The following is a 23,458-nucleotide window of genomic DNA, read 5'->3' on the forward strand; positions in this document are numbered from 1 at the left end:
ACAAAACTTGTGTCCAGTTATAAATAAGGCAAAATATGACTCATTATTCTTATAGGATACATAATAAAAGAAAAAAACGTCTAAGTTAACTAAGCATTACGTTTCAAAAATAATTAAAAAGTTACCAAATGTCACATTTTATTCTGATATCGCACAGTGGGACGAAATTTGCTTTTCACGTAAAATCGAAATTCGCTTTTGAAAAATCAAAACTTTGAAAATCAGTCTTCCATGTTGCTTTCCAACGAACTGTTACATGGAAAGTCAATATCGATCTTCACGTTTAATTCTATTTCTCTAAAGTGTTTCCTCACAGGTCTCAGTGTCCCACAGACAGACAAAAACACTAACTTATTTATTATTATTAATATTATATGCATAGATAGATTTTATAAAAATAGAGAAATAATCTCTAAATAAAATTCAAAGGTTAAGATATGTAACAAAAATTAAAATTTTAGAAATATTTGAAATTAGAGTTAAGTTTTTTATATTTATGTGTTTTCATAATAACCAATAAAAAATAAGCATTAATTCCAGTTAAATATATTATGAAAATTACAATAGAATAATATGAAAATTGTGAAACAAATTTCAGAGATTGTAGGTTCAAAAGTCATAACTTTGATGCGTTTTTTATTTGGTTTATAACCTTACATCAGTTTAGAATTATAAATCTGTAATGTAGACTTTAGAGAACATCGGTTATTATTAAAAATGACCACAATTTAATATTTTTCGCTACTGTGAGGATTATTCATTTTTTATTCAGTTTTGCTCCAAATGAAGTGATTCGTAATGCTAATTTTTTTCAAGTGATGTTGTACGATATTTGTTACAGCAAATGAAAGAAGAATGGGTAAGTGAGGATATAAAAAGGAAGAAAAATATCTAATCATTGAACAGGTGAATCCCTTTATAAATAGATAAGAAAGCTTATGGTTAAAAACGTACAATTTGTGGTAGAGCAGTCAAAAGTTATTTTTAAAAATACGTTACCAGATATTAACCTTTTTCATACGGTTTTTTTATCAAAATGTGCAGATACTACTTGTTAATTGAAAGGGTAATCATATATTCAATCAAAAATTAAAAAAAATTTTTTGACAAATATAATAAATAAATAGTTTTTTTCATGTTTTTTTTTAAGAAAGTCATAAATATATATTTGGAGTGTGCAAAACAATTTCATTAGTTCCTTCCTGCAATTATAAAAGAATTTATATAGTAATAATCTAATCATACTAATTTATCTTATAAATACTATTATAATTATTAGTATATGCATCTTTAACATTTCGATAATGATAAATAATAGGTGTATGTTAATTACATAACATTAATTTATTTACAAAACTTTATTATAAACTCAGTGATATTAAACAAAAATAATTTGTATATATGTGTGCTTAATAGTAATTTAGTTCAATGAACATTGAACTATAATTATAAATATAATTTATAATAATTTTATCTCATCAATTATAATAATAATTTGTATCCTATAATTTAAAATAATAATTTTATCTCAATATATATAACCTTAAAAAATAGACTACTTTCAAAAAGGCAAATAATTATTAATCATTCAAATGATCAGAAACAGTCTTTTTTTAAGTATAAACCTTTTAATTGATAAAAACTCAATTTATTTTTGATTTTTTTCTTATAAAACAGTGATGTTTTGAGGAAAGAAAGTTGTACCATTATTGCAATACATTTCTTTTAAAATAATTATAATTAACTAACAGAACAAGATATATTGTACTACAATCAGGAGTAAGTGAAGGTATTTTCATCATGTCATGCAAAAAAAAAATAATAATTAGAATAATAATTATTCAAAACTTTTTTTTTTCTTTTTCAATGTTGCTTTGAGAGCCACTGATTTTCTGAATTCATGTGTATAGATAAAACAGCAAATTAAATCTGTGTTAGTCAACTTATGTTGAGTTACCCTACACTAGTTTTGAAAAGTACTATAACTAACACTACATACAGTATCTAAATTTATGTGTGATCCAATAATCCCAGACTAAATAAAACAAGGCTTAGGCAACAACAATCCTCAGTGACAGATGTTGGTGAAACATTCTATCAAAATTATTTATAATCCTCTAGTATGCAACAAAATCTGAAATAAATTGTCGGTTAAAAATTAAACAATCTATTCAAATGAAAAGTAATGTCTACATAAAAATGTCATTGGTCAAATTTCTCTTTTAGTGGTCATGGAGTTTAAGTCTTTTCAGTTTATTAAGCTGCTCTAATGAAATTTTATTTAAAAAATATATGAGTAAAAATTACATAGCATATTAACCTCTGACAATTTCGAAAGTCAGCAAATCCAGAAGAATTTCTCTCTGATAGACACCATTAATCTCTTTAATATCATGAAAAAACTGTTTTTTTCTAAGCAAAAAAATACAAATCAAAGTGTTGTTTTTTCTATGTGAGACCATCAGAAGGTTAAGTTAATACGAAGATACTTTAATATTAAACTTTAAACAGACTAGCTTTTAACAATGAATGACTGTTTTTGATTATAAAATCACTTTCTGTAAAAGGAATTTTGCTAATTAGTACTGCATAGTATACACATAAATTTTATTTTGAAATACTATTGATTAGCCTGTAATAAATTATATCTGTCACTATTTTACAAGATAAATGTTTGATTACTTCAAAAATTATAGTAAAATAAACAATAAAGTTTACAAATTTTCTAATTTGTAATGACTAGAATAAGAAATACACAAAAAAATTTTATCAGTTACCTTTTACTTTGTGCCATTTAAATGAAAATCTTTATGTTCGTTTTGAACTAAACTAAGTCAAAACAGTTTATGTTTAAAAGAATATGTGATAACTACAAATTTTTTTTATTTATTTGTTCCATCAATTACAAAACAGATTCATCAACAATACAATTAAATATATTCAGACAAATATATTATTCAATTTACCACTATAAATATTGCAATACAGTTTTGAAGAAGACAAGTCATTTTAGGAACTCTTTACTAAGCTTGAATATATATATATCTATTTTAGATAACAAGAAAAAATGCTGTTGTCAAAAATATTTTCAAATTATTTATCCGTAGATTCACAATTTAATTTATACTCAGTTGTTCCATCAGAATATTTTTCTTCTTACCTGAGAGAAAATATATAATTCTCAGCAAAATATTTCATTATGTTACAAAATAAGAAAAGACACTGAATAGGTGTCAGTCACTGTTTTGCAGTCAATTTTTTTCTTTTAATCAGAGTATTTTGCCTCGATCCTGATAAAAAAAAATATATAATTTCTCTGAGATATATAATGATGCTATTTAACAGGAAAAGAAGTTGTTAAGGATATATTCAGATTAATTAGTCACAGATTTACATTCACAGTTTACTTTCCAATCAGATGTCCCATCACAGTATTTTTCCTTTTTCCAGATGGGAACCTCAGACTTTATTGTATCAATACCATAAGAGACTGCATCTAAGGCTTCCTTTCGATGAACAGCACTAGCAGCAACAACCACACTTGTTTCACAAATAGGCACACATCCTATACGATGAATAAGAACAACGTTAAAAATAGGCCATTTTTGCTTCATAGATCTACTAATTTTTTCTAATTCCTTAACAGCCATTGACTCGTATGCTTCATATTGCAGTTCAATTACTTTTTTACCATTAAAATCATCTCTAGTTGTCCCAATAAAGCAAGCAGTTCCACCGCAGGATGGATGAGATAGTGTTTTAAAAACTTCATTAATGTCAATTTTATTTTTCGTGACGGCTATATAATCCATGCTAACATTGAAATTTATTTGTATCCTTCACTTTTCGAACTATTTACATTTCATGTGTCCTATTTCTAATTTAAGATAACGAAATTTAGTCAAAACACAATTTACTTTGATTTTGATCAGTATTAGGGTATCACGGCATTGCATTGTTTATTTACATCACATGACTTTTATATCTTCATTTCAGTTTATTTAGCTCTTAAATATTTTAATTCTTATTAGTTCTTCAATTTATCCTAATTTTCAGAACAAAAATATGATTTATTTTTTACTATTTTCTAACTGTTATGAGCATAATTTCTCAGAAATTTAAATTTTATTATTTTTCATTTTTTAATTGTAATCGAATTAAAAAAAATAACGCGGTAAAAATAATTCGTCTGCAGCTAAAAGTGTTCGTTTACAAGATTTGTTTGCCTTTTAACTTTTTTTTAAACATATGTTAAACTTTAATTTATGCCTTAAACTTAAGAAGTTTTTTGGTAACAAATAAAATTTACCACCATGCTTGGAAATAAGGCTCTTGAACTAATTAAGCAACTGCAAAGATGTGATTATTTAAACCCAATACAGGTTATTCTCTAAACATCAACATTTTACCTTTTAAAACACTAAACTTTAGATTTACTTTTCATTTAATTGTAGTAATAACTTAATTTTGATCAAAAATATTTCACTGTTACTATATAACTAGCTGTACCCTGCGTGCGTTGCAACGCTTTCAATTTGAATTTGAATTTTGTATTTAAGTGTGTAAATGACATTTGCGATTATGATTTGAAATGCAAATTTTATTTAATGGTGAAAAAAAGCAGTTAATTNACTTCAACATTTTACCTTTCAAAACACTAAACTTTAGATTTACTTTTCATTTAACTGTAGTAATAACTCAATTTTGATTAAAAATATTTCACTGTTACCATATAATATGTCATAAATATTTCACAGTTAATTCCGTCAGAATTTATAAATCTAAACTGTAAAACTGTTTCTTTCAGGAAAATGAAAGGTACTAGCAAAGTTTAACTTCAAAATTTAAGTGTTTTAAATGTAGTTTTTATAGTAAAAATACCCTAATTATTTTATTAAAAACATTTATACTCTACATAGTCTAATTATTTTTATCATCAAGCAAAAGTAAAATAAGATCGAAATGAATCGCTAATATCAATAGTGATTGAAGCAATTAGAAGCTTAGTTTTCATTTCCTTTAACAACCTATTTAAAATACAAGTTACAATAACTTTGAAAACAGAAAAAAAATGAACCATGTTTTTATATTTGTTATAATTGTTCACATACATATTTATTTTAGGATGAAGTTATGAAACAAGTATTCGAAGAAATGAAGGCATTATATGAAGAAAATCAAATTGATGTGTATGTAAAATAATTTTGATAAATAATAGTTATATACTTAGTATTTATAGCTAAAAAAATTGTTATGCTTAAATTTTGTGTCCCTATGTATAATGAAGTAATAATGCTTTATTTCATGTGTAGTTGTTTGTTTTACTCATTAAAATGCCTTAAATATTAAATTGGTTTAAGTATCTTATGAACTAGTGTATTTAGAAAGAAGGTAAGGCAAATTCATTATTATAACTGATATTTTAACTCAATAATTGCCTAAATTCCAATTTTGGGAGCATTTACTTATATATTCTGCCACACTCTTATTCAGTTAACATTTTATTAACTTATGACTAGGAATGTATCATTTATTTATTTAGCCATTTTGCTGAATATTGGTTTAGTCAAATATTTGGCAAAGTATTTTTCAAGGAAGTTTTTTGGGGGAATTTAAATAGATGTAGTAAAGAATAATCTAAAATCACAATTTTAACTATATTAGAAATAGAATCTTTAACTAAAAATTTTAAGAGTATCTGTTTCTCTTTTACTTTTTGTATTAACTTATCTATTTATTTACGTTCATATTATGCCGAAACATTTTTCAAAGTGTGTTTCAAATAAACCTTATTCTTTTATCATAATTTTTCCTAAAGTATGGCAATGCAAAAAAGTTAATTTAAGATTTTCAGTGTTAAGACTTCAATGTTCAGTATAAGAAAAAACTTTGTTTTTATTGAATTTTTTACTATGGCACGTTAATTTTTAAGAACATTATTGTTTAATTTTATTATTTTTTTTCTCGCTTTTTTTTGAAAATGCAGTAGTTGTAAGACTGCTTTCGGCTTTAAAATTTTCTTTTCGGAATTCAGATAGATTTTTATTTTTCCTCCTTTATTTTTGAACATATTCTTTTGTATTAGCCCAGCCTTTTTAAAGCCTGTTTCTGATAGACTGTGTTTTTTTTAACCAATAGACTGTATTTGCTTTGGTTATAATCAGGGTTAGCACTATATTTACTTTCTTTTCTTACTTAGCTGTCTTTCGTAAGAAGTTTTATTTTTTTATTATTAATATTATGTGATTTGGCTGAATATTCAGTATTCGGCTAAATCACTATTCGTTATATCCCTACTTAGTAGCAGAATTTACGAAATATATCTGTAGCACTATATTTATAAATCCAAATTTGTTTGTGACTTCAACGCAGTCAGGCAGAGATTGTTACTGTAAAAAATCAACTTAATCTAACATTCATATAGTAAAATATTCAAATGTAAAACCTTTATTATAAAAACAATGTTTCTCCCTGATACACTATATCCCTATCTAATAACATAAAGAAATCAGTTTTGCTATGCGGGGAAGACTACGGGTTAAAATACGACTTTTTACGTGCGGAACCATCAGTGGGTTAAGTTGAATTTTATAATGAATGTGACAGCATAGTAGTTATTGCACTGAGCTGTTGGACTGCAATTCTATGTGTGACAGCTTGTAACTTTTTTGGCTGCAAATTGACTCGTATCAGCTTCTCTGGGAAGTATAGTCGGTTATGTTCCATTCTAACTGCATCGCTACTAATTATATTGTTCATTTCAAACTTTTAGAGTCGTAACCTCCATGCCAACAACTGGCAATATCATGAGTGTTTTACTTTTCTACATTACAATGAAACTCGAATTAAAAATTGGAAGAAATAAAGTGAACTTATGTATCAATAAATTTTGATTCTTTTAGCATATTGTATTCTTTTCATATCTGTTCACCTTCATATGAATTAAGATAGTTAATTTTAAATTGTAACAACTAAATTAAATTGTTCACTCACTACTATTCTTTAACTTTTTGCATTGACACAATTCTTTGTAAACAATATTTTCTTAAATATTTTCATTCTTTTGTGATAATAAAGTCTTGTAAGTATTGTCGTATGCATCATTCAGTTTTAAATCTTTCATTTTTCTCAGAAATGCATCAATAACAAGTGAAATGCAGTATCATGCAGCTGTACAACTTAGACATGCTGTGTTATTAAGGAATCAACGGTGCATTTTAGCTTATTTGTAAGTATATATTCATTTTTATTCTTAACTTCATATCATTAAAATTCCTTGATACATTTATTTAAAATTTTTAGAATTGCTATCATTATACTTCATTCTGTTTGTTTTTGTTCTTTTAATTTTTACAAATATTTTTTTGACTTTACAATAAAACAAACTACAAAATATTAAATTATACTTAAAGCAATAAATATTACTTATGCCTTTTTATATTTTGCTTTATTAAAACATAGTACGAACATACCTTTTATACTTTAGTTAAAAGTTGACTCTGTTCTTCACATTTTAACTAAACATATTTTTTTTTAAATAAGTAAATAACAAAAAGAAAGAATATAAAATAAAATAACCTTTTTTTTCATTAAGAAGGAAAAACATTCATTTGATTTTTTATACAATTCTTGAATAAATTAGTATCTGTCTTAAAAATAATAGAAATCAAAATTTTATTGAAAGAATGATTAATGAAAATAAATATAAGGTCCCCCTTATGGAATTCATTTGGAATGGAATGGCAATTATGCAAAAATTTATGGAATTCAAAGAAATAAATAAATTGACGAATTAAGTTATTCCTGTTATATTTAATAAAACAGTTTTCTTTTTTGATAGTAAGTTGAAAAGGTGGCATATAGAATTTAGAAATGTGTTAAAATAAACTTTAAGAAAGGCATATTTTAATATTTAAGTGATTTACATTTTTAATTTAGCAGCAAGATTTGATGATAGTCAGGAAAGAGCAGTTTTTTAATGCTAATTTTTTTCATACATGAAAGATTATTTCTGTCTGGAATGTCATGGTTATGGATTTATGTTGAAATGAATGTGAGACAAGGACACAAAGTGATTACTCCAATCAAAGCTAATTTCTAGGCCATAATATTACATTGAAATATTGTGATTTTTATTAACTATTCCGTGTATTAACCATTTTTTTGCAGTGAAAAATTTTTTAAAGCGACACATTGTTTTTTAACCATGAAAACTTTTGTAGGAATTCTCCTTAGGGCTGCCAGAATTTTCCCCCAAAACTTGTTTGTGCATTTAGACATATTCTGCGCTCCTATAGCCTGTTACAAAAATGTTAACATTTACCAATTTTGTGCCATAAAAAAATTGAAAGTTTTGTTATTTTTATGCAAGCTGGCAATCAACAAAGCTATATGAATTTATGCTGAAATCTTTTCAAATTGAGCCCATCAAAATGCAATTATCAAAATATATAGTTTGAAATTCAAATGTTGTAGTAAAATTTACTTTAAAGTTTTTGGATCTACAGCAATAGCTGACGAGAAAACGATTAAAAAGCTCCGGCTACATACAATGGAAATGTTGCAAATCAAGCTCAAATGCTTGTTTAAAGATTGCATATGCATTTTATTTAATATTATGTTAAATAAAAGTCAGACTTTAAAATACTATGTGATTCTATGAAATCCACACCAATAACTAGAGAAAACGGCCGAAAAACATCTTGGATATGTGATGCATGTAGCACATCCCTTATTTCAAAGAGGATAACTCAAATAAGTTACTTAAAATTTACATGATATAATATTGTAAAAACCATAAGGATTTTTGACCTAATCCTAGTGATTTGGTCAGTTTTATTTCAGCCAAATAAAAAAATAATAATCAAGAAGTATTAAAAAAATTGGGAATATTGTAGAATAAAAAATGAAAGTGAAATTATGTAATTTTCATGATTATAAAATTTTGTGAAGAGCAAAAAGAGAAATTCGTATTAGACTGTATGCCTATCAAAGTACTGTAACTTTTAAAAATATGTGATGATTTTAAACTGCTCCAAGGATTGTTTTTTTTTTTTTATCATTATTATTTTCTATGCATGTAATTAACATATCTTTTGTGAGTATTTCAAATCAAAAATATTGCATTTGAAAATCTAATTATTAGGTCAAAAATTATTGAGAGTGTCATAATTTATTTCTACTTCTATTTTCAGATATAATAGATTGCAAATGATTCGAGATATTAGATGGGGCTTTGGTGCTATCTTACCTCCTGAAGTTCGAGCTTGCTTATCTGAATCAGAAGTAAAGATTTAAGATGTGCTATTTTTTATGCATTTGTAGACTTATGAAAAGAAATACAAACCTTTTTTTTTTTCTATATCTGTATGCATTTAAATATTGTAAAACCAATCTTTCTTAGACATTATTTATGTTTTAAGCTATGTAAATATGCTATTGATTTATCTTTAAATTCACACTAAAAATTTCATATATTAATTTTATTAACTGCTATACTAGTTTTTGATTGGACTGTTTGGTTAAAATTATTTAAATTAAAAGATCCCTAAATTTTATATTGTATTAAGACAGATTTAGTTGCACATATCATGATATCTTAAAATAAACTTAAATCCTCAAATTTCGCTCAGTTACCATTGCAAGTTTACTCACTAACTTGATTTTTAAACTTGTATTTAATTTAATTTTTGGTTACCTTATAAACTTGTTGAAACATTTTTTATCGAGAAATTAGTCTATGTTGCAAAAAAATATCTATATAACTTATGATGATTCAGTATTTCTAATAGTTATTTTGTATTCATTATTTTTATTGCCTACATTAACTAAACACATTTTTACATAAAATTTATTATAGAAGTAAATTAGACTTATTTATTGTTTAATAACTCTAAATTGAAAACTAAACCTCTTTATTATAATTTATTTCATAATAAGGTTGTATCATGCTATTACTTTATAATAAAGGAATTACAGAGTCCTTAAACACTGCTTAATTTTTTTATTTTGGAAAATAAGCGCCCTTAAAAAAACTTAATTTTGGTTCAAGGTTTAAGTGCTGAAATTTCCATCATCACTATGGATGATAGGAGCAATTTTTCTGTCTTACAAAAATATTTAAAACAAAAAGGTATTTATCACCTAGAATGTGACCATCCCTCAAGAGTAGAGTATTTTAGAGAGATTTGAAGAAATGTGTGTGAGGGGGCTACAAGGAGAAAGCATGTCCTTTCATTAATATATTCTTCCTTTTGCCTAGAACATAGAGCATGGACAAGGGGGATACTGCCCATGAAAGAGAGTGTGCTTTTTTTGTGGTAGAAGACCCATATTGACCTTCAAAATCGATAGATTTCAAAAATTCAGTTCTACTGGTAACGCATGTGCTTATAGGAGCGAAGTAAAACCCTAAGATGAGGAGTTTCAGAAAAAAAAATTTGAACTAGAATCCCTAACAGAAACTAAGCAAATTATTACATAAAAATTTTAATCTTCTTAATTTATAGATCCCAAACTTTTTATAATTAATGTAATAAAATTCAAACTTAGATTTTAATAATTATTTTGTTCAATTGACATTGCTACTTAATATACAGTTTTTTTATTCTTTCTTTATTTTTTTAAATATTCTATTCAATTTTTGGTTTGCTTTAAAATTAATCCATATTTCACTCTAGATTGTTTAGTAATATAATGTAAAGTTAATTCTTAATAACAGTTTTGGCTGGAAATAATTTTATGTAAAGCTCATCATAAAAGTAAATATAAAATATTTGCTGTTTAGTAATAATTTTAAAATGGTTAAGTTACATACCGTTTTCAATATGTTTTTACAAACATTACCTGATAAGGTGATATTTTCGGATTACTTTATAATAAAAGAATGCCATTTTCAGTTTTAAACTGTTAATTTTGGATAAAGATAAAATATCAAATCATAATGATAATAGAGATTAATTTTAATAATGATAGAGGATGGCGTAAATATCTATAAATGATAAAAAAATTTATAATTTATCCGTATTTGTTAATTAAGAAACCTTAAAAATTTTCTGGCAATAGAAATGTGTTGCTATAGGTATTTTTTTTTTTTTTTGNGGAGAGAAGTTTCTTTTGTTATCTATCTTAACAGAGAACATGAATGGATTTCCAAAAACTGTGCGCATGTTCCGTAGCTATTGACGATAAACTGCAAACATCAGGAGAAAAATCTGATTTTGAAATTGTTACAAACATCAAAAATTGCAAAGTTATTTTCAATCAAGAAATGGAGGAATCAGACTCAGAAGATGAAATGAACTCATCAGTGCCATCTTCAATGGAAGTCAGAAAAGCACTTAATGTAGTGCGGCAAGCTTTAGAACAAAGAGGAGGAAATATCGAAAACTATAAAAACTTCTATAAACTCTCAAATGATGTTGAAAAGTTAATTTTAAATACTGAAACTCAAGCAACCATTGATCGGTTATTTGCAAAAATTTTGTAAATTTAATCTTATGTAGGGTTTTACTTTATTAAAATAATTAAATTAGTTAAAATAAAACATTAATGTTGTCATTATTTCAGCTTTTAAAGTGTGTGCATTTAGAATACAAAAAATTTGATTTTTTTTCTCCAAATGTTGAATCGCCTCTTAATCAAATCAGCCGCTTAATAAAATGAAAAAAGCATAAAACGAAAGTGATTTTAATAAACGGCGGGCACTGTACCACTTTCAGTTTGAAACTGTTAATTTGGGATAAATATAGAATATCAAATCATAATGATATAGAGAATAATTTTAATAATAATAGAGGATGATTAAGAAATATTACAAATAAATATCTATAAATGATGAAAAAATAAATAATTTATCAGTATTTGTTAATTAAGAAACCTTACCAATTTTCCGGCAATAGAAATGCATTGATAACGTTGAAAAATGATATTAGGCCCTTCCACTGAGAACTAATATAAAAAACATATTGACTTAAAAATTATAATTCTTCTCGGGTCTAATTGTAGTTTTATTCTATAAAAATTTTCATTGAAATATTAATTGCAATGAATTCAAAAAAATATTAAATAAAGCCTAATTAAAAAATAGTAGAATGATTTGAGGTGCTTAGATATTAGTGAGGCCTGTATTTATTTGAAATAGGACTTAATTAAACATGACATAGCTAAAGAAACTACTTTCATGTGCAACTGTAATTCAACTTTTTAGTATTAAATCTTTTAGTATATACCCTTATAAATGTAACATTCTATTAATAGAAAAGAAAGATTTTTTTTTTTTTTTGGCCTAACTGAATATTTAGCAAGATTGCTCACAACTGAATATGAGATTTTTTTTAATATATGAAAAGAATTCCGAATCCTAATTTCTGCAATTTAATTTTACAATTCAATTTCCTTAAAATGTTTAAAAATGGAATGCCGATTAGTTTCATAGATGTCGCTAACCCTTAACAATCTGGGAAAAAAAAAATTTAAATCCTACTTTGGTATCCAACATTTGCCTGGTCTTATTTTGGGAAACACTGTTAATTGATACAATTATATCAGTACTTACATTATAATAAAATTGTTTATTTATTTATTTTTTTTTTTTATTGATTGATTTTCATTTTTTAAGAAAGTTAAATAATTGACACTGGTACTAATGGCATATGTATATTCGATGATGAACAATCATACTATTTTTAGGGTCATTAAATTTTCAACCAAGTCCTTAACTTTTTCAAAAAAAAAGTCTTTAAAATTCCTTATTTTTTGCTTTGTTAAAAGAGTGGGAACCCTGGAATACTTATAAGTTTTAATTTTTGAATGATAGTCAAAAATTTAATATAATAGGGAATAAGTAAGTACCATTAAGTTAAGAATGCATAATTTACCATTATAACCTTTATTAATTTTATACTGATAGCAGGCATAGTTATATTTTTTTTGTGTGTGTCTGTGTAAATGGTAATATATAAATTTTTCTGTCCTGTCAGAATGTCCGGAACATTAACATTATTGTCTTTATGTGATATGAAGAGATATATAAACATAATTCAATTTTTGAAATAAAAGTGAGAAAGATTGAATAAATAAAATCTTTTAGATTTGGTTTATTAATTACTAGATTTGGTTTATTATTTACTAAATTTGTTTTATTATTAATTAGATTTGATTTACTTAGTTAAATAAAATACAAAAAAGATATATTAAACCAATATGTTATGATTTTGTAGCTAAGATTTATTTAAAATGTTATTTTACCACCTAGAATATTTTTTTTTCAGTTATTGAAAAAAAAATTATTTTTTTAAGGTTAATTGGTTTTCCTCATACAACCGAAATATAGCCAGTTACATGTCATCCATTGGTGGTGTTGGAGTTGATCTTTTCACGAATCTACAACCTCCTAAATCTCTATATATACAAGTAAAACTGCTTTTATATTTGCTTTTTTTTTTAAATACAATCATTGTGTTTCATATTTTCTGAATGTTTTAAAAAAATAAAATATAAAGAACAGAATTTAAAAATTATATTGCCCTATCCATGTAAAACTTATGATCTGGCATGCATTTTTAACCCTTACCTGCACTGCAAAGCAATATCAATTCTTCAAATTCTGACAAAAATTGCCTAGCATAATTAAATAAATAAATTATAAATATAATAAATAAATAAAATAACAAAACAAGCAAATAAAAGCCATTCAAAAGGAGAATAAATAAGAATTTGTAAAAATAAGTTAGATTATTCCCCTATTCATGCTATTTTTTAGTAAAAATGAGTGGTTATGACACTGAACTGTCAATGTGAAGAACCATGGGTTCAATCCCCGGTACCCGCTTAAAGCCCACCCAGTTTCAAAACAAAAAGTTTTAAATTTTTTTAGACATAGTAATTAACTTTCAAAAACTAGTCATATTAAAATAGAATAACAACATGATAGAATGTGAATGATAATGCAAATAACTCTGCAACAATTGCTGTCATTGAAATTTGAAACATAAAATGAAATAAAAGAAGTACTGCAAGAGCATTAGAGACATAGTAAAGTGAGACACTCTGATACTGGAAATAGTAAGTAAAAGAAAAGAAAGGGAGCTTAGGTTTATTTGAATCATATGTATCTTTAGAAATATTGTATTTTAAACTAATTCCCTAAAAAAAAATATTGATTTTTATTTATTAATATAAGTGTTTTTATTTATTATTCTTAGGTTAGATGCCTGAGTGAATATGGTGATTTTGAAACAAGTGATGGAAACACTGTTGTTTTGACAAAAAACAGTACTGTAAGTTTCTCTTGTACAAATTATTGTTTTCAGTGTTTTTATTTTTCTCTTTTTTTGTTAATCATTAATTTCTTCGTTACAATGAACCTTAAATAATGCTATTTTTCATTTCTTTTTCTAAAGCGGCAGATAAGGGAGTGGTAAATTTCGAAACTAAGATTTATTATTTTGATTTGTTGGTGTCTTTTATACCCATTAAAGCTAAAATATAGTTGACTTTCTAAAACTAAAATATAGTTTATATAGTGGTAAATTTAGAAACTTATTTTGTTTGCATATCTTATTTATTCTTTACTCGGTGTGTTATTTTTGTCCATTATTGTGCCAAACAATGAACACACATTTATACTTTACTGACGTGAAATAGGCATAATAAGAGTTACCTTCTGAAAGCAAAAAGACAATTGTCTTTTTGAATATCTTAATTAAAATAAAGCAAATTTGGTTTTAGCTGCTTTAGGCACTTTTCCATTTTGATTTTATGTTTTAATTGTTAATTTATTTTTTGTCTTTTTCGTATTTGTAAATTAAAAAATATTTTTTTTTAGACTTCTGAGAGCATCTAAGCCTACTTGCTTAAGAAGTTCCACTTCCTGTTGCTTAATCTATTATTTATGTATTTAAAATTGATGCATTGAGTTTAAAATTAACACGTTGAAAGTTTTTCTTAATGAAAAAAGTTAATTTTTAAGGTGCATTAAATTTATTTGTAACTTATAAACATTTGTCTGTTAATCTGCAAATTGATATTGCTCTGTAATTGTGTAGTTACATAGCAGTTATGAAGATTTTAACTGCTGTAACATAGGTATATACCAATAGTATATATTTTAATTAGTATATATTTTAATTGGTTTATTTTTTAATTAAAACAAGGTTCCCATGGTCTTGAAAAAGCCTTAAGAAGTACTTGAATTTAATTTTGATTTTCAAGGGCCCCCAAAGAGTACTTGAAAATAATGCTAAGTCCTTGAAATATTCGAAATGGACTTGAAAATTATCAGAAACTCGCAAAAATCGCCCTATTTCTGGCATTTATGTGTTGAACTTTTCACGCATGCGCGTATGAACAAAAGAATGACTTTTCCACCTTTCAGACGATGATGACGTAATGCTCTTCGCTCTTATCAGTTGTTGACGTCACGATTTCCCTCTTGCCAACGCAATCGTTAACAAAGACTGATTTGACTGGTAACTCAAGGAGGATAAGTTATATATCAATATATTTTTACTGCATTAATTCATATCGCTGTGTTAACACGTTGGTTTGTTGTTCGTATTTTTCCTCGGTAGTACATTCAGGCTATTGTTTATTAGTTCAAATAAAATAATGGGTAAATGTGTTTTTAACGTTTTGTGGTTAAATAAGCCAGAATATAGTGACTGACTGAAGCAAGGCGATGGAAAGTATAAAGCATCTTGCCGATTATGCTCAAAGGAATTTGATGTCTCAAAAATGGGAGAATCAGCCCTGCGATCCCACAATGAAGGTAATTATTTTTCGTTTTATTATATTTTGTTACATTAATAAATTAAAAAACTCATTGTTAAAAGTTTTTTTTGTTGTCAAAACTAGTTTTTGGAGTAATTTGAATCAAAATTATTATTGCATTACTTTAAATTTACTGCATTATTCCTTCTAAAATATAAGCAATTTGCTTAAGTTTAAAAATGAAAAGTGATTGTTTTAAGCGCTTTTCAATGTGTGTTAATACAGTGTTTTCACTACAGCGCGAGAACGCGAGAATCTCGCATATTTTTTTCTTTTCTCGCATTAAAAAATGATTACCGCGAGAAATTCGCGCATTCTATAAACCAATTTCAAAATTCGCGAATTTCTCGCATTTTGAAAAAAATTTCGCATTGCGCCATTTAGAATAAAATCCGTTTCACTTTTCTTCCTGGATCTTTCATCGTTCTTTTCAACATCTGCCCCATTATCTAGCTTCCCTGTTAACCAGTATTGTTAAAATCTTTAAGAACTACAGAACACCATTCGTCCGAACCTCTTTCAGAACGCATTTCTCTGCAACCACGTGTTTACTGTAGGTAAGGTTTCTTCATGTAAGACGTTCAAATTTTTTGCGCATTAATGCAAGGTGGACAAATACCTTGTAAAGGCAATATCTTCTACTCCGAAACGGACAAATGAAAATGAAACAAATGTGGGTAGAAACGATCAAAACGAAACAAATACGTATTTGAGTTACCTAATGAGAATAGCTGATGAAAAAGTAGATATAGAACATTTTCCATATGATGATGCAGCAAAAATATTCAATACTTTAAAGATTAGAAGATATTAAAAATTTATTATAATTAAAGAAATGATTTTTTTCATGTCTCTTTGTGTTTTTGCTTTTTAATTTTTAGAAATCTCACTTAACTTTTTGAAATCTCACCCTGTTTTTGAGAAAGGGTGAGAAATTCTCACCCATTTTTTTTCTGCGATGAAAACACTGGTTAATATTTGATTGTTGTTAATTTATGCACATATTAAGTATCAAAAACTTGTGCATAAACAAAATCAATAAAAATTTCGACTTAATGAATATTATGTTGAGTTTTTTTATTTGAATGTTTTGATTGATTTGAGTTTTTTTATTATTAAAATTAAGTGTATGTTTCGGGAAACTTATCACCTTACAATAATTGTAAATAAAACAAAAAAAGGTCCTAATCATTTGATTATTTAACTATTATAAAAATGGAAGTAGCTCTTTTTATTATCAACATAATTTTTTTTTTACTAACTTAAATGAAAAGTTAAAAAAAAAAAATTAATTAATAGTTTTTTTTTCTTTAATGTTATCTATTTTTGTCAAAATAAAGATTAAAACAAAATTTAACTACATATTTATTTATTTTTAATTTACCAACATTTATATAAAATGTGTTTAAATACTTATATAAACTAAACATTCAAACAAGATACATAATTGAAACGAAATGTTGAATTTTTCTTACATACATGTACTGAATCTTCATCTTGGATATTGTGAAGAATTTTATTAAAGAAAATGTTTCTAGTTTAATTAAATTGTTAATTTTAAAATCTTATAGTTAAATTTAAATTATGTTTGTTGTATAAGAGTGATAACTCACTGGTTGATGCACAGAACTATTATGGAAATTTTTGGTTCAATTCCTCAAGGTATTTGAAACCTACACGACTTTAGAACGATGGATGCCAAGTTGTCTCAGATGTAAAGGTGGCCTGTGCACAATGTAACTTGATTAATATTGCCAAAATCATGCCATTAGTTATATAGTTATAGTAAATTTCTACAATGTGCGTGCTATTTTTGGATTATTTTAGTTTTTATATTATAGCACTTATAATAAATAACTTAATTTATAAACCATTGTTAGTGATCAACAGGTTAATATTACTTTCTGTTAGTAACCTGCCACTTTTAGCTTCAAAAATTTTTTTTGCTTAGCCTTCAAGTTTAAATATAAGTATTTATATTATGGAAATAAAACTTCCTTTTCTTGCTTAGTAAATTAGTTTTTTTTTTTTTTTTTACAGGTAAAAAGCACAAAGATCTTTTGAAGAATCTCAAGGCATCAAGCCTTAAAAATTTTGTTGAGCACAAGCAGGTACTGAATATTGAGCAACCAGTGCCCAGTTCCTCTACAAGTAGCATATCTCAAGAAGCAGTGCCTTCTTCTAGTGCTGTTGTGAATTTTGGCACTACTGATAGTACACATGCTGAGATAAGATGGGTGCTAAAGTGCGTTGAAAATAATTATTCTTTTGATTCATGTCAAACAATTGCCGATTTATTTAAAGACATGTTTAGCGACAGTGTGATTGCCAGATCTTTTTCTTGTGGGGCCAATAAAGCTTCGTATTATTTGTGTTTTGGCTTAGCACCATATTTTAAGTCACAAGTTTTTGAGAGCTGTTAACTCTCAGGTGACTATTGGGTAATGTTCGATGAGAGCTTAAATATGTCTCTGCAATCCAAGCAGTTGGATGTTTTGGTCAGATTTTGGGGTGATGAAAATGTTGTCACTAAGTACATTGATTCAAGTTTTTTAGGCCATTCTACAGCTGATGTCACGGTGTCTCATCTTCTCACCACCATCAGCAAATTGGATTTTTCCAATTTAATGGGGGTTTCTATGGATGGACCTTATGTAAATTGGAAGATCTTTGATTTAATTTAAACGAACTTAAAAAATCAATTCGGATGTCAAATACCAAATATAGGTAGTTGTAGTCTTCATGTTGTGAATAACGGCTTTAAAAGAGGATTTGTTGAGACGCAATGGCATTTGGATGATTTTTTGAGAAGCCTTCATTGGCTATTTAAAGATGCTCCAGCAAGGAAAGAAGACTTTTTAGAAACCTCAGAAAGTAAATTGATGCCTCTTAAATTTTGTGGCCATAGATGGCTAGAGAATGACCCAGCTGCACAAAGAACTTTAGATATTTTGGATGTTTTAAAACTATACATTTCTTCTGTTGAAAAGGGGAAGTTTAACAAACCCAGCTGCAAATCTTATTTGCTTGTAGTTGCTTCATGCAAGGACATACTTCTTCCTGTAAAACTTAATTTTTTTCTGTCAGTAATTAGAATTCTTCAGCCCTTTTTAACATTATATCAGAAGGATTGGCCGATGCTGCCTTTTCTGTTTTGAGGAAAATGATTTTAAATTTATTGGATACTTTCAAAGTCTTAAGGAATGAATCTGTCAGTGCAATGAAAGAGCACTGCGACTTTGCTAATTTTGATTTTAATAATCATAAAGGTAGCATCAGCAAAGTTTCAATTGGATTTGTTGCAGGAAATATACTGAAGAAACTGCTCGCACAGAAGCAGATAACTGCTAAAGCTGGGCTGGACCTTCAACATGACTGCCATTGTGAAAAAAATAGCAGAAAAGTCACCCCTATCTAATCAGTTAGTTCGATGCCTTGCATCCCTAGACCCCAGGAGGATGCATCACAGCAGTGATAAATCATATAAGAAAATGGCTATCATTCTGAAAATATTGGCTGGGTGTATAAAAGTCAATGATGCAGAATGTGATTCTATTCTTTTGGAATCTTTGAATTTTTTAATTCTGTTGGAGTAAGTGTTGAGTTTAGAGACTTCAACCAAACAACTCAACGACTGAATGAGTTTCTGAAGAAACACGTGTGTCCATGAGTATTCCAAAGTGTGGAGTGTTGTGAAGAAACTTTTACTTCTTTCCCAAGGGCAAGCTACTGTAGAGAGAGGATTTTCAATCAAGCGTCAGGTTGAAGTTGATAATTTGAAAGAAAAGACATACATAGCTAAAAGGCTTGTGTAAGATGCGTTATTATCCTGTGGGGGGGGGCAAAGGGGATTGATATCACTAAGGAGATGAAAATTGCTGCTAGAGGTGCTAGACAGAAATACCGTCATCACCTTGACCTTAAAGCAAAAGAGAGAGAGCTTGAAAGGAAAAAAAGACCCCAACAACGATCAAGAGCTCCAAGAACTGCAGTCAAAAAAAATTTGTCTGAAGAAGACTGTGACTGAACTCAGCAAATCAGCTGACAGCTTGCTAGAAAAACCTGAGACAACTGAAAACATATTGTTGGTAAAAAAGGCGAATAGCTTCCGAAGGACAGTAAAAGAAAAGCAATCCGAAATTGAAACCATCGATGAAATCAGTGAATTGACCGAAACCAAGAGGGGAAAAAAATTTGAAAGTTTTCATAAATAATTGGTATATTGTCATATCTTCAATAATTTAAATGTAATTTTAAAATATTTTCATAAACACATGTTAATGAAATTTTTTATATTTCTATGTCACTCAAATTATGTATTTCAAAAATTGATGAAATTTTTTTATAATGGAATTTCAATTATCGTTTATTTTTTTTGCTTCAAATAGAAGTTAACGAAGCCTTTAATTTTCATCTCTTCTTTTATCCAGTTTTTATGTGTTTTATTATTTTTTTCAAGTTTCATTTATGATTTGGAAACTTTTACTGTGTGTTTAGTGCATATAGCTTAGGAGTCTTGTATATATTTACTTCACATTTGTGTTAAATCAGCTTAAAATTTACTAACATCCTTGACTTGTTCTTGTTAACATGATATAGATGATCTTGAAAATAACCTTTTTTTTCTTTATGATATGTGTTTTTAAAGTTGGTTACATCTTTAACATTTTGTTTTATTAAAATTTGATTTTCTAAGGCTTTATTTGGTAAAATGTGTATTTCAAAGGTTTATGCAATGTTCTTAAAACTGAATTTTAATTATTGTTTATTTTATTTTTTTGCTTCTAATAGAAGTTAACAAAGCCTTTAATTTTCATCACTTCTTTTATGCAGTTTTTATGTATTTTATTATTTTTGTTCAAGTTTCATTAATGATTTGGAAAAATTTTACTGTGTATTTACTACATATAGCTTAGGAGTCTTGTATATATTTAAATCTAGTACTTATTTATTTCACATTTGTGATAATTCAGCTGAAAATTATTACTAATTTATCTTTTCTTAAGGTAATTTAATTCTGCTAAAAAAAAAATTTTTTTTTTTTTTTAATGTTTTATTCTGAATCCTTGACTTGTTCTTGTTACCATGATATAGATGATCTTGGAAATAACCTTTTCTTTCTTTATGATATGTATTTTATATTAATATTATTACGACTTTAACATTTGTTTTATTAAAATTTGATTTTCAGGGACTTTATTTGATTCTTTTTTTCATCATATTTTATCACAGATATTCAACAATTATTTGGTGTATTTGTTAATGTTCTTTACATATCGTATGAGACATGAGTTTTTTACAAATAAATATCTTTTAATAATTTTAAATAGTGTGTTTTCTATTTTTCTTTACTGTGGAATTGTTATTATAAATAAGTTTAAGCGTACTTTGTTTTTTATTGTACAGATCATTTAAAATGTTTCTTTTTCTTCATGACTTGTTCGAATCTGCTTATTCAGAGGTTGTATATCTAACTTCTTTATATCTAGGCCCTATGTAAAATTCAGAGCACCTTTGCTTTTTTTTTTTTTTATGCGAGGGTTACTTTTTGAAGTAAAGAGAGAGGGATGGAAGTCTTAATTTTAGTATTTTTTTCATATCATTTTAGTTTAAAATGTTAAATTTTAGTCTATCTTTTACTTGAATTTAAGTCCTTGAAAATTTTATGATTAGTCTTAAAAAGTCCTTGAATTTTTTTTTTTTAAAGTAGAGCATGGACCTTGTAAAATGATTGATAATTGAATTACTTTCCTTGTGTCTTCTCCAAGCATATAAAATAGTACATATGTTGGAAAGTTTATTTTGTTGAATAGTTGGAGATTTTTTTTTCTACTTGATAAAATTTAAAAATTTCTCATATATTTGTTGTAAAATATTTATAAACTTAAACTTTCTTTTTTAATTTTTTAAATATCTGAAATCATCCTAACTAACCATATTGTAAAATGCCTTACATTATTTCTTTCTGTGTTCTGAATTTCATATATTTGTTTTACACTCTGTTTTCTCTGACCTATGTATTTAAAATCTTTATATTTTTAAATAAGTAGTTATAAAAATCTCCTTGAACAAAAACACTTTTCTTTGTTATGCTTTTATAGCACTATTGTGTTAAATGAAACAAATTTTGATTAACACGATAATGGGGAAAATGCTATTTCTTATTTTTATTGCATATATAAGCATAAGCAGATATATTAATTATTTTATTCTTTTTTATATTTTATGGTATATTTTTATTTTAATAATTTTAAATCAAAAATAAACATCAAAAATTTTACTATTTGTGTAATTTAAACTGATTGAAATTTTGTTGTTGTTTAATATTGGAAACATTAATTTTTTTCCTTTTTTAAAGATTTTATGGGCGAGCTTTATTAATAGTAATAGTAAAAATGTTATTTTTTTAAATGTGTTAAAATTAATCATACTGTTACAATTTTTTCAGCATTTCTTACAGAGAAAAGATTGTGAGAAATTAATCCATCAAGGCATCTTAGAGCATATAACAGATTAGATATAAACTGGACTCTAATGAAATATAAGTAAATGTATTTCATGTAAAATTGTAAATACAATCTAAAATTTTGTATTAATCATTTTCATATACATAATAAATCAGTTTCGAATTTTTAAAAGTGTACTGTAATATCCTGAATTATGAATAGATCTAAAACTTTTTCTCTCTATGGCTAAAGATATCTTTATATGATTAATTATTTGAACTATACAAAACTAAATATTTGTAAAAAATAAAAGTTTTTAATTTAAAAATAAGGCACAACTGGATTGTACATACTTCCATGGCAAGAAAACATTGTGCATGTTACACATCTACATATGAATATCTTTTCTAAAAGTATGCTGATAAAATTAAGTACAACAATCAAAGTTACCAGCTAACAGTTACCAACAAAATCAAAGTTACCTGCCAAACCGTTTCCAAGTAACTTTACTGTATTTTATAAAATATCAAATTCATTTTTTAGTTGGGTTATAAAATTACATTTAAACACATTAAAGTTTTATGTTGTTCTATGTATGATGTTGTCTCTTAATGTCAACATATATGTGTGTGTGCTGAAATGTGCATCATTAAAAGTTGCATTTGCTTGCTTTAATTTTTTTAAAGTATTTTGGAATTAAAAATATAAAAAAGTATTTTGAAAAGGGTTCTACAAAAAATAGCTTTTCATAAACTTATCTGTTGAATAAATTTTGACACTACTATTTCTATGTAAGGAATTGGAGACAACATTAATTTGCAGTGTTGCGTTAGTTTGATGGAAGTTGCAAAATATTTTATTATTTTCAATTTTTTTTTTAAGCTTTCTTATGCACTAGCATTAGAGTTAATGGTCTTAAAAAAAATGCTTGCTTCAAATAGTCCGAGAGCAGTAATTATCTTAATATTTGCTAATGTAACCTTAACTTTACATTTGTGAATATAATATACCTCAATAAGTGAATGCCTTGCCATTTTTCTAGTTTCTGAAAAGTTATATAATTTTCTTCAATAAAATTTCTGTTTTGTAAAAAACTTCAACCAAAGCCTCGTAAATTCACGCTAATTAATTTAACCAAAAGTGTTGCTTGGAAATGTGCTAGAAGTTTTTAAATGTTAACTTCCAAGAAACTAAATAGTGCTTTCATAGGAGTATAGAATTGAACTGAACTGGGGTTTTTT

General features: G+C 26.4%; 3 protein-coding genes across 4 annotated transcripts; 2 read left to right on the forward strand and 1 right to left on the reverse strand.

The window, feature by feature from the left end:
* Positions 1-3,374: 3,374 nt before the first annotated feature.
* Positions 3,375-3,812, reverse strand: LOC107446918 (molybdopterin synthase catalytic subunit). The gene has a single exon (XM_016061697.3). The coding sequence runs from the start codon at positions 3,810-3,812 to the stop codon at positions 3,375-3,377; it is 438 nt and encodes a 145-aa protein (XP_015917183.2).
* A 347-nt stretch (positions 3,813-4,159) lies between these two features.
* On the forward strand, positions 4,160-22,409 carry LOC107446925 (DNA replication complex GINS protein PSF1). 2 transcript variants are annotated; one of them, XM_043039207.2, is made up of 7 exons: positions 4,160-4,382; positions 5,125-5,189; positions 7,133-7,228; positions 9,195-9,285; positions 13,300-13,413; positions 14,205-14,279; positions 22,220-22,409. In XM_043039207.2, exons 1-7 carry the CDS (start codon positions 4,314-4,316, stop codon positions 22,286-22,288), a joined length of 579 nt encoding a protein of 192 aa, XP_042895141.1. In that variant the 5' UTR covers positions 4,160-4,313; the 3' UTR covers positions 22,289-22,409. The 2 variants fall into 2 exon arrangements, with proteins under 2 accessions (XP_042895141.1, XP_071037521.1); XM_071181420.1 differs by lacking the exon at positions 4,160-4,382 and adding an exon at positions 4,693-4,818.
* LOC122268806 (uncharacterized) lies at positions 15,448-19,964 on the forward strand. Its single transcript, XM_043039208.2, has 2 exons — positions 15,448-15,769; positions 17,812-19,964. Exons 1-2 carry the CDS (start codon positions 15,736-15,738, stop codon positions 18,192-18,194), a joined length of 417 nt encoding a protein of 138 aa, XP_042895142.1. The 5' UTR covers positions 15,448-15,735; the 3' UTR covers positions 18,195-19,964.
* Positions 22,410-23,458: the final 1,049 nt, after the last annotated feature.

This window comes from Parasteatoda tepidariorum, chromosome 5, assembly GCF_043381705.1.
Source record: "Parasteatoda tepidariorum isolate YZ-2023 chromosome 5, CAS_Ptep_4.0, whole genome shotgun sequence".
Taxonomy (NCBI): Eukaryota; Metazoa; Arthropoda; class Arachnida; order Araneae; family Theridiidae; genus Parasteatoda; species Parasteatoda tepidariorum.

Bases quoted from the DNA above. Each gene is read 5' to 3' on its own strand.
- LOC107446918 (XM_016061697.3), bottom strand. From the start codon at position 3,812: ATGGATTATATAGCCGTCACGAAAAATAAAATTGACATTAATGAAGTT.
- LOC107446925 (XM_043039207.2), top strand. From the start codon at position 4,314: ATGCTTGGAAATAAGGCTCTTGAACTAATTAAGCAACTGCAAAGATGT. The intron at 9,286-13,299 runs GTAAAGATTTAA...TATTTTTTTAAG, and splicing joins CTTGCTTATCTGAATCAGAA to GTTAATTGGTTTTCCTCATA. The intron at 13,414-14,204 runs GTAAAACTGCTT...TATTATTCTTAG, and splicing joins CTAAATCTCTATATATACAA to GTTAGATGCCTGAGTGAATA.
- LOC122268806 (XM_043039208.2), top strand. From the start codon at position 15,736: ATGGGAGAATCAGCCCTGCGATCCCACAATGAAG. The intron at 15,770-17,811 runs GTAATTATTTTT...TTTTTTTTACAG, and splicing joins CCTGCGATCCCACAATGAAG to GTAAAAAGCACAAAGATCTT.